The following is an 11,824-nucleotide window of genomic DNA, read 5'->3' on the forward strand; positions in this document are numbered from 1 at the left end:
CTCAAGAATCAGCTCCTAGTCTTGGAGTCAGATAAGGAAAAGCTCTTCACTTCACTCTCACTGATTACCCTACACACTTTGAGGGGTTTTACTGCTCCGGGTAAAGAATATTGGATCTCCTTGGATGCTGTATTCCAGAGATAGATGGAGAGACTAGATAGACAAAGCAATAAGGAGGTAGATAGACTAAGAAAATAAAAAATCACAGGTCAGAATGATGTCACCATATTTATGACATGTTTAAAAGGAAGGTGAGTTGATTCATATTTTTTTTCCTTTTTAATTGTTGTATCCTTTTCATTTCTGTCAAGGCTGGATCCCCACTTTGAACTTTAGGGTACAAATGTAGGGGCCTGCATGAAAACTTCTGAGCTGAACTACCAGCTTAGCTCTGGTTCGGCTGCCACCATTTCAATGGATTCCATTCCTGGGAAACCTTGAAAAACCTTCACCAAATCCCTGGTGAAAACAGATCCAAACCCCTTGGATCTTAAAACAAGGGGAAATTAACCATTCCTCCTTCCTCCCACCAACTCCTGGTGAATCAAGATCCAAACCCCTTAGATCTTAAAACAAGGAAAAATCAATCAGGTTCTTAAAAAGAAGGTTTTTAATTTAAGAAAAAGGTAAAAATCATCTCTTTAAAATCAGTATGGAAAATAACCTTACAGGGTAATCAAACTTAAAGAGCTCAGAGGACTCCCCTCTAGTCTCAGGTTCAAAGTACAGCAAACAAAGATAAACACTCTAGTAAAAGGTACATTTACAAGTTGAGAAAACAAAGGAAAACTAACACGCCTTGCCTGGCTATTTACTTACAAGTTTGAAATAGGAGAGACTTGTTTAGAAAGATGTGGCGAACCTGGATTGATGTCTGGTCCCTCTCAGTCCCGAGAACGAACGCACTCCCAAACAAAGGACACAAACAACAGCCTTCCCCCCCCAAGATTTGAAAGTATCTTGTCCCCTTATTGGTCCTTTAGGTCAGATGCCAGCCAGGTTACCTGAGCTTCTTAACCCTTTACAGGGAAAAGGATTTTGGAGTCTCTGGCCAGGAGGGGTTGTATAGTACTGTACACAGGACAGCTATTACCCTTCCCTTTATAGTTATGACACGCCCCCCAAATCACAGATAGTGTTGGATGTTCGGTTCCACACTGGCTGTGATTTCTTCCTGGAGTTCTAGGAGAAAACAGAGTTAATAAGACACATGTACCTTTAGACATACTACTGATTATATAAAAACTAACAATATGTTTCATTCCAAGAACAATTGTTAATCAGTTAACTCTGGGAAACTTTCCCGGGAGAGTGCATCAGCCACTTTGTTAGAAGCTCCCGAAATGTGTTGTATTTCAAAATCAAAATCTTGGAGAGCTAAACTCCACCGAAGAAGTTTTTTGTTATTTCCCTTGGCGGTATGAAGCCACTGTAGCGCAGCATGGTCTGTTTGTAGTTGGAAACGCCGTCCCCAAACATATGGGCGTAGCTTTTCCAGCGCGAACACAATGGCATAGCATTCCTTTTCGCTGATTGACCAATGGCTTTCCCTCTCAGACAGTTTCTTACTGAGAAATACGACAGGATGGAATTCTTGATCCGGTCCTTCCTGCATTAAAACTGCTCCCACACCTCGCTCGGACGCATCTGTGGTTACTTGGAACGGTTTGTCAAAGTCTGGGGCCCTTAGCACAGGGTCAGACATGAGTGTTGCCTTACGCTGGTTAAAGGCCTTTTGACACTCATCAGTCCACTGAACTGCATTTGGCTGTTTCTTTCTGGTTAGGTCTGTCAGCAGGCGGCGATTTGGCTGTAGTGGGGTACAAATCGCCTATAATATCCAGCCAAGCCTAAGAAGGATTGGACCTGTTTCTTAGACTTTGGAACCGGCCACTTTTGGAAAGCATCCACTTTGGCCTGTAGGGGATTTATAGTTCCTTGACCCACCTGGTGCCCCAGGTAAGTCACTCTGTTTTGGCCTATTTGACACTTTTTAGCCTTAACAGTTAGTCAGGCCTGCTGGATGCGCTCGAAAACTTTTTCCAGGTGCTCCATGTGCTCTGCCCATGAATCAGAAAAAATGGCCACATCATCGAGGTAGGCAACTGCAGATTCTCCCAATCCCGCTAGGAGACCATCTACAAGTCTTTGGAAGGTGGCGGGTGCATTTCGCAACCCGAAAGGGAGTACATTAAATTCATACACCCCTGCCTGGGTGACGAAGGCTGACCTTTCCTTAGCGGGTTCATCTAGTGGTACTTGCCAGTACCCCTTGGTTAAGTCTAAAGTAGAGATGAATTGGGCATGTCCCAATTTCTCCAATAGCTCATCTGTGCGTGGCATTGGATAGTTGTCAGGACGAGTTACAGCATTTAGCTTACGGTAGTCCACGCAAAAGCGTATTTCCCCATCTGGTTTGGGAACTAGAACCACTGGAGATGCCCATGCACTCTTAGAGGGGCAGATTATACCCATCTGTAGCATGTCCTGGATCTCCCTTTGTATAGCAGTTTTGGCATGAGGTGACTCCCGGTAGGGTGGGGTTCTAATAGGGTGAGCATTACCTGTGTCAATGGAGTGGTATGCCCGTTCGGTCCATCCTGGAGTGGCTGAGAAAATTGGTGCAAAGCTTGTGCACAGCTCCTTGATCTGCTGTCGCTGCAGACGTCCAAGGGTCGTGGAGAGGTTCACCTCTTCCACGCCACCATCCTTTTTTCCTTCGTAGTAGACACCTTCAGGCCACTCCGCGTCATCTGTTTCCTGGGCTGTAAACTGGCAAACGTTTAATTCTCTGGAATAAAAGGGTTTAGGAGAATTAACATGGTATACCTTAGGCTTTATGTTGGAGGTGGGGGAGGCTATGAGATAGTTAACAGCTCCTAGGCGCTCCTGGACCGTGAATGGTCCTTCCCACGATGCTTCCATTTTGTGGGCCTGGAGCGCCTTTAAGACCATGACTTGGTCTCCTACTTTGAAGGACCGTTCTCTGGAATGTTTATCACACCAGGCCTTTTGCTCTTCCTGAGCATTGTTTAGGTTTTCTTTAGCAAGGGCTAAAGAGTGTCGGAGGGTGCTTTGTAGGTTGCTTACAAAGTCTAGAATGTTAGTTCCTGGAGAAGGCGTAAACCCCTCCCATAGCTGCTTCACCAACTGTAATGGCCCCTTAACCTCGCGGCCATACACAAGTTCAAATGGTGAAAACCCTAAACTGGGATGTGGTACAGCCCTGTAGGCAAAAAGTAACTGCTGCAACACTAGATCCCAATCATTGGAGTGTTCATTTATGAATTTACGTATTATGGCCCCCAAAGTTCCATTAAACCTCTCCACCAGGCCATTGGTTTCATGGTGGTAAGGGGTAGCAACCAAGTGATTCACCCCATGAACTTCCCACAGGTTTTCCATGGTCCCTGCCAGGAAATTAGTTCCCGAATTTGTAAGGATGTCGGAGGGCCAACCTACCCTGGCAAAAATGTCTGTTAATGCCTGGCACACACGTTTAGCCCTGGTGTTGCTTAAGGGTACTGCTTCCGGCCATCGGGTAGCAAAATTCATGAAAGTCAGTTCGTACTGCTTTCCTCTGGGTGTCTTCTTTGGGAAAGGACCCCGAATAGCCACAGCTACTCGCTGAAATGGGACCTCAATTATGGGTAGTGGCTGGAGAGGGGCTTTAACCTGGTCTTGGGGCTTTCCCACTCGTTGGACACCTCACAAGACCGGACATAATTAGCAACGTCCTTGCCCATTCCCTCCCAGTGGAAGGACTTCCCCAACCGGTCTTTGGTTCTGTTCACCCCAGAATGGCCACTGGGATGATCATGGGCTAAGCTCAAGAGCTTTACACGATACTTAGTGGGAACTACCAACTGTCTTTGAGGATGCCAGTCTTCCTGGTGCCCCCCAGAAAGAGTCTCCTTGTATAAAAGTCCTTGTTTTACAACAAACCGGGATCGGTTAGAAGAGCTGAGAGGCGGTGGGGTGCTCCGCGCCGCCGCCCAAGCTTTCTGAAGGCTGTCATCTGCTTCCTGCTTGGCCTGGAACTGTTCCCTTGATGTTGGAGACATCAGTTCCTCCTTGGACTGTGGACTGGGGCTTGGTCCCTCTGAAAGCAATGCAGTTGCTGGGGCTGTTTCCATTGACTGTGAACCGCTGTCCGCTGGTGCACTATGTGGTATCTGAGGCTCTGGCTGAGCCCCTTGGGTAGGGTTATCTGCTGCTTCTGCCAGGTCAGGCTCGCTGGTGCCCTCTGGCATTGGAGTTGTAGACGGGTTTGCAAGCGCTGGACTCAGTGCTGGCAATGGTTCTGGTGCTGGTTGCGTTGCCAGTTCCGGTTCTGGGACTGGCTTTGGCTGGGTCTCTGGGATTGGATTCACTACGGCTGTTGCAGTCGTTGGCAGGGGATCCAGTTCCACCACCTTTGTCTGAGTCTCCGGTAACACAGACGGGTCCCTGGTGGACGGCTCAGGAACAGGGATGGGGGTGAAAGCTTGCTTAACCTTTGCTAGTTCCAGTTCATGTTTCCTTTCTTTTTCTCTCTCCTCCATCTCTTTCTCTTTCAGCTCCATCTCTTTTTCTTTCAGCTCCATAGTTCTCTTGTGAGCCTCCTCTTTGGCTTTTTCCAGCTCCATCTCTCTTTTATGGGCCTTCTTTTTGGCTTTTTCTTCTCTTGCTCTCTGTTCTGTCTCGAGTTTTGTTAATTGAAGCAGTCTCTGATGTTTTCTTTCATTTTCTTCTGCTTCTAGTTTGGCCAGTTCTATTTTTTTAGCTACTTCTTTGGTAGTCATTTTCCTGTTTTCTTGTGCTGGGTCACCCCCTCTGCAGTTGACTGAAACTGGGAAGCTCTCAGCTCTGGCTGCTGCTGAGTTAACAGAGACTTTCTAACTAGCTACTCCCGAGGATGTAAAAAGAAAAAAAAAAACACAATTCAGCTTGTAAGTTCCTTTTACCAGTCATTTGCTAATTGAACCCTTCTCTTAACAAAGGACCTGTTAAAAAAACTTAACACCTCTGCCTTCAGGCAAGGAGAGATAAGATATGCATCTATCTACTTCCAACTCGGCTTTCCAAGCAGCTAGAAGGAAAAAAAAAATCTCACTGGCTTTTGGGTTTAAAATGATCCCACCTCTGCCACCATGTCAAGGCTGGATCCCCACTTTGAACTTTAGGGTACAAATATAGGGGCCTGCATGAAAACTTCTAAGCTGAACTACCAGCTTAGCTCTGGTTCGGCTGCCACCATTTCAATAGATTCCATTCCTGGGAAACCTTGAAAAACCTTCACCAAATCCCTGGTGAAAACAGATCCAAACCCCTTGGATCTTAAAACAAGGGGAAATTAACCATTCCCCTCCTTCCTCCCACCAACTCCTGGTGAATCAAGATCCAAACCCCTTGGATCTTAAAACAAGGAAAAATCAATCAGGTTCTTAAAAAGAAGGTTTTTAATTAAAGAAAAAGGTAAAAATCATCTCTGTAAAATCAGTATGGAAAATAACCTTACAGGGTAATCAAACTTAAAGAGCTCAGAGGACTCCCCTCTAGTCTCAGGTTCAAAGTACAGCAAACAAAGATAAACACTCTAGTAAAAGGTACATTTACAAGTTGAGAAAACAAAGGAAAACTAACACGCCTTGCCTGGCTATTTACTTACAAGTTTGAAATAGGAGAGACTTGTTTAGAAAGATGTGGAGAACCTGGATTGATGTCTGGTCCCTCTCAGTCCCGAGAACGAACGCACTCCCAAACAAAGGACACAAACATCAGCCTCCCCCCCCCCCCAAGATTTGAAAGTATCTTGTCCCCTTATTGGTCCTTTAGGTCAGATGCCAGCCAGGTTACCTGAGCTTCTTAACCCTTTACAGGGAAAAGGATTTTGGAGTCTCTGGCCAGGAGGGGTTGTATAGTACTGTACACAGGACAGCTATTACCCTTCCCTTTATAGTTATGACAATTTCAAAGGACCAGATTCTGCCCCTCTTTTCTAGGGGTGAGTCTTTTCAGTCCCATTGACTTCTGCCTGGCTGCAGCGGTCTGCTCACACAGACTCAGCTACAGCACAGAGACCATGCTGGGCGAAACTGATTTACCTGAATTACCCAGTTCTCTCTTTCTCAAGGCATGACTGAGATAGCTGAGAGCAGGGTAGGTGTATGTGTGGCAGGGGGAGTCAGGGGAAGGGCATTGTCTGAAAAATGCACTGGGAGTTGAATTTCCCAGTGCACAAAATCCACCTGTGTTGACATTCAGGTTCAAGTACGAGGTTCATCTCTTTGCTTATGCATTTGTCTCATGACCTGATAATGGAGGAAAGGTTAAGGTTCTCTCTAGGGTTCTATGGGGACAAACATAATTTTGACATTGGACAGAACATTGATTTCATTCCCTTTTCTATTAATAACTGATGTAAAAATAGCCATTCACTTCCAGGAGTGCAGGATAATTTCTCTACTGTATGTACAGCCTGATATTCAGACATGCTGAAAATTGCGTCAAGAATCCCATTGAGTTGGAGTTTAAATGACTTAGGAGCAAAAGTCCAATTGATTTTCTATCAAGCCCCTCTTTTCAAAATTATGTCACTGTGTCGAGATAATGTTTACTGGTCAAATTAATTTCTTCTTGACAGTGTCTCTCATGACTTTCTCATAAACAAATTAGAGAAATACAACCTAGATGGAGCTACCATACAGTGGGTGCATAGCTGGCTGGAAAACAGTTCCCAGAGAGTAGTTATCAGTGGTTCACAGTCATGTTGGCAGGGCATAACAAATGGGGTACCTCAGGAATTGGTTCTTGGTCCGGTTCTGTTAAATATCTTCATCAATTATTTAGATAATGGCACAGAGAATACACTTATAAAGTTTGAGGATGATACCAAGCTGGGAGGGGTTGGAAGTGAATTGGAGGATAGGATTATAATTCAAAATGATCTGGACAAACAAAAGAAATGTTCTGAAGTAAATAGGATGAAATAAAATAAGGACAAATGCAAAGTACTAAACTTAGGAAGGAACAATCAGTTACACACATACAAAATGGGAAATGACTGCTTAGGAAGGAGTACTGTGAAATGGGATCTGGGGGGTCATAGTGTATCAAAAGCTAAATATGAGTCAACAGTGTAACACTGCTGCGAAAAAAAGCATAATTCTGGAATGTATTAGCAGCAGTGATGTAAGCAAGACACGAGAAGTAATTCTTCCACTCTATTCCATGCTGATTAGGCCTCAGCTGGAGTATTGTGTCCAGTTCTGGGTGCCACATTTCAGGGAAGATGTGGACAAACTGGAAAAAGTCCAGAGAAGAGCAACAAAAATGATTAAAGGTCTAGAAAATATGACCTATGAGGGAAGATTGAAGAAATGGGTTCCTTTAGTCTGGAGAAGAGAAGACTGAGAGGAGACATGATAACAGTTTTCAAGTACATAAAAGGTTGTTTCAAGGAGGAGGGAGAAAAATTGTTCTTCTTAACCTCTGAGGATAGGACAATGGGCTTAAATTGCAACAAGGGCGGTTTAGGTTGAATATTAGGAAAAACTTCCTAATTGCCAGAGTGGTTAAGCACTGGAATAAATTGCCTAGGGATGTTGTGGAATCTCCATCTTTGGAGATTTTTAGAGAACAGGTTGGACAAAGCTGCCAGGGATGATCTAGATAATGCTTAGTCCTGCCTTGAGTGCAGGGGAATGGACTAGATGACCTGTCGAGGTCCCTTCCAGTTCTGTGATTCTTCTTCTTCTTGAAAAATCCTAATGATTTCAATAGGTAAGAATCCAATTATATACTACAAATATTAATCTGTGTTTTCAACAAATAGTGTAGAATAACTGACAGACTGTACTAGAGAAGGAGATTATTTTTATAGATTTGTCCAGATGTTCAGCTAGTGTAAATTGGCCATAGTTTCATTTCACCCAATCTGCCAGATTCCATTCTGGTGTAATGCAGCTGTAGCTCTATTGAAGTCGTAAGGCCAGATTACAGAGAGAGAGAGAGAGAGAGAGAATAAATTCCTCTATAGCCTGGTGGCTGAACACTCACCCCGGATGCAGAAGACCAAGTATCCAGTAACCCTGCACTGCCTCTTTTATGATTTAGAAACAGAGAGACTGAGGGAGCCTCGCATCAGACTATCTCTTAGTCAGAGCTGAACAGGGTATTTGTGAATACCAATAGGATCTGATTCTGGGATTTAGGCGTCTAAAGTGGCAGTTAGGTGCCCAAGTCCTTTTGTGTATCCAGCCTAATTTGTCTATTTAAAACACACAAATAACATTTTGCGTCTCTCTCTCTCTCTCTCTCTAAATTTAGTCTACTCAAAACACACGTTTTACAGAATGGAATAGGACTCTCTTTACATTCATCCTATGGAACAGATGATCTGCACATACTGTTTCAATTTATTTTTATGATAAGTGTTAATTTCATTTGTTTTCTGGTCTCTAGGTCATATTTTTCCTGATTAAATGACAATGAAAAATCAAACCACAGTGACCGAATTTATCCTCCTGGGACTTTCCAGTGACCCACAGATGCAGCTTTTCCTCTTCCTTGTGGTTTTAGTTGTATACCTAATCACTTTGAGTGGTAACATAGTGATCATGGTGGTGATAAGAGCTGATTCTCACCTTCACACCCCTATGTACTTCTTTCTCTTCCATTTATCCTTTGTTGATATCTGCTATTCCTCAGTCATGGTGCCTAATATGCTGATGAACTTCCTAGCAAAGCACAAAACTATTTCTGTCAATAGCTGCATTGCACAGATGTTCCTTTTTATCCTCTCGGTTGGTGCTGACATTTTCATTCTCTTAGCCATAGCTTATGACCGCTATGCTGCCATCTGTGACCCATTGCATTATGTGCAGACAATGAGGAAAGGGATCTGTATTCAGCTGGTGAGTGGTGCATGTATCATGGGCTTCTTCTATGCCCTTCTTAACACCATTTTTGCTCTCAAGTTGCATTTCTGTGGGCCCAATCAAATCAGCCATTTCAGCTGTGAGCTCCCTCCTCTGTTACAACTGTCCTGCACTGAGACCCTCACCAATCAAGTCATGCTTCTTAATTCTGCTGTGGTCTTTGGGTTGAGCTCCTTCCTCCTCACCCTAATCTCCTACATTCATATCATCTCCACCATCCCGAGGATATGCTTTGTGGAGGGCAGGCATAAAGCCTTCTCCATGTTCAGCTCCCACCTTATTGTTGTTGGCTTGTTGTACGTGATAGGTTTTCTCCAGTACACAAAACCCAGCTCAGTTTCCTCTGTGGTTCTGGATGAAATGTTTTCCATCCAGTACAGCATCTTGACCCCCATGTTAAACCCCATTGTCTACAGCCTGAATGTAGTGGGGCTGCTGCCCCACTCCAGGAGAATTTAGGCTGCAGCAGGCCAGTGGGCCTGCGCAGATTGGTAGCCAATCAGAAGAGGCCTTATAGGGAGCCAATGAGGGCCCAAATTGGAGGGAGCTAATCAGGGCCAGACTCAGCCCTATAAAAAGGCTGCTCAGGACAGTAGCAGGGAGTCTGTCCCAGGCCTTCGACAGGAAAAGGTCTATCTCCAGGGTGGGAGATTAGCACCTGGGACAGCGCAGTTCTGGGCAGGCCTGGTGAAGCAGAAAGGAACTCCAGCCTGCCAGGCTGCAGGCCCTGAGAGGAAGGGCCTAGCCGGTGCGAGGGGCTGAAGGGGAAGAGGCCCAGGGACGTGGACAGACTGAGGGAGAGAAGGAGGGCAGGACGGCTGCCACTAGAGGGTCCCTGGGTTGGGACCCAGAGTAGTGAGCTGGCCTGAATCCCCCTTCCTCCCCCCTTGCAGTACACCAAGCCATCGGCCATAGGGAGTGGCCATCAATGATTACCCTGGATCCCTGACAAGAGGGATGAGACTTTGGGGTGTGGTTGTACATGGTGGCTGGGATGCAGAGGACTGCTGATCAACCCTCCTCCCCCCCAGAAGGCGGTGTGGCTGGACTAAGGGGCACTCCCGGAGAGCAGTGATCCAGAAGAGGGCTCCGCCAGCTGGCCAGTGACATTGGCTCAGACGCCAACCGAGGGCGAGATGATGGACGGGACACCACCAGGAGGGGGTACTCCACTGGACAGAGCTAATTCCTGAGAAAACCAATAGGAGGCACCAGGTGATGAGTCCCAACACCCCGTTAAACGTGGTGGAGAATGTGGGCATGAGCGGTCCACCCCTGACACAAGGGGCACAGTGAGGACTAGGCAGATTGTGCCACATTGAGAGACTAAGAGACTGAGGCGAGATGATGGAGAAGAAAGACTTGTAATGGAGGGCCTCAGTGGCTCAGCTCGCCGAGCAGCAGAGGGAGGTGCTCTGCTGCTGCGGGAGTGGGCACCCAGACTGTATAGGAGACCAGGCGCCAAAGGCGAGAGGCCAGGGCCTGGGCTCAAGAAATGTTTCACCTGTGGGCGAAAGGGCCACTTCAGGAGGGAGTGTCCCTACTGGGAGAGGGCAGAGAGGCCCCACCCAGAAAAGGCCCCTCTGTGAGAGTAACAGGGGGGCCCCCAGCTTGTTGTGTCTGTGGGGAGCAGGGACATCTAAAGAAAGAGTGCTGGAGGGAGCCAATCAGGGCCAGGCTCAGCCCTATAAAAAGGCTGCTCAGGACAGGAGCAGGGAGTCTGTCCCAAGCCTTCGACAGGAGAAGGTCTATCTCCAGGGTGCTAGATTAGCACCTGGGACAGTGCAGTGCTGGGCAGGCCTTGGGGGAGCAGAAAAGAACTCCAGCCCAGTGTCTGCGAGGCTGCAGGCCCTGAGGGGAAGGGCCTAGCCGGTGCGAGGGGCCAAAGGGGAAGCGGCCCAGGGACGTGGACAGACTGAGGGAGAGAAGGAAGGCAGGATGGCTGCCACTATAGGGTCCCTGGGTTGGGACCCAGAGTAGTAGGCGAGCCTGGATCCCCCCCTTTCTCCCCTTGCAGTACACGCAGCCATCGGCTGTAGGAAGTGTCCATCAAGGACTACACCAGATCCCTGACAAGAGGAATTAGACTTTGGGGTGTGGTTGTACATGGTGGCTGGGGCACAGAGGACTGCTGATCAAACACCCCCCTCCCCCCCCAGAAGGGGGTGTGGCTGGACTAAGGGGCACTGCCGGAGGGCAGTGGTCCAGAAGAGGGCTCCGCAATCTGGACAGCGACGTGGGCTCAGACGCCAACTGAGGGCGAGATGATGGACGGGACACCACCAGGAGGGAGCGCTCCACTGGACAGAGCTAATTCCTGAGACAACCAGTAGGAGGCACCAGGTGGTGAGTCCCAACACCATCACACTGAAAAACAAGGAGATGAAAACAGCTCTAAGGAGTATATTTGGGAAATTCAGGTTTCTCAATTAGTGTTGATTCTCCCTTTTTTTTTTTTAAGTCAGAAAGCATAGATTGGTGGGTAACTAGTGTTTGGGACATTCTCAGCTCAGATAACAGACTGACACTTTGAGCCAAATCCTCCACTGGTCTAAGTCAGTGCGGATCCATTGAAGTCAAGTGGCCAGATCCCCAGCATGTGTAAATCAGCAAAGCTCCATTGGAACCAATGGGTGCTGGAGTTAGACTCACAAATGGTCCTGAACAGGAGAAATTGAGAGAGATCCCATAACACAGTGGCCAAGGCATGCACTTGGGAGGGGACAGATCTCTGTTTCAATCATTTCTCCTCCTCAGACACCTGTAGCCTCACATTTGAGATGAGTACCATAACCACTGGGATAAAAGTTATGCTGGAGCTCCTCTTCCTAATTCTGTCTTCTTTTTTGTGCAAAATCAAATGGATATAACTGACCATGAACAAATTCCGGCTGGAAATTACA

The 11,824-nt window shown here is 46.7% G+C and overlaps 1 protein-coding gene across 1 annotated transcript; it reads left to right on the forward strand.

Annotated features, from left to right (window-relative positions):
• The first annotated feature begins 8,465 nt into the window (after positions 1–8,465).
• LOC128848076 (olfactory receptor 5V1-like) lies at positions 8,466–11,354 on the forward strand. Its single transcript, XM_054047835.1, has 2 exons — positions 8,466–9,338; positions 11,289–11,354. Exons 1-2 carry the CDS (start codon positions 8,466–8,468, stop codon positions 11,352–11,354), a joined length of 939 nt encoding a protein of 312 aa, XP_053903810.1.
• Positions 11,355–11,824: the final 470 nt, after the last annotated feature.

The sequence above is a fragment of the Malaclemys terrapin genome, chromosome 13 (genome assembly GCF_027887155.1).
Source record: "Malaclemys terrapin pileata isolate rMalTer1 chromosome 13, rMalTer1.hap1, whole genome shotgun sequence".
Taxonomy (NCBI): Eukaryota; Metazoa; Chordata; order Testudines; family Emydidae; genus Malaclemys; species Malaclemys terrapin.

Bases quoted from the DNA above. Each gene is read 5' to 3' on its own strand.
- LOC128848076 (XM_054047835.1), top strand. From the start codon at position 8,466: ATGACAATGAAAAATCAAACCACAGTGACCGAATTTATCCTCCTGGGA. The intron at 9,339-11,288 runs CTGAATGTAGTG...AACACCATCACA, and splicing joins TAAACCCCATTGTCTACAGC to CTGAAAAACAAGGAGATGAA.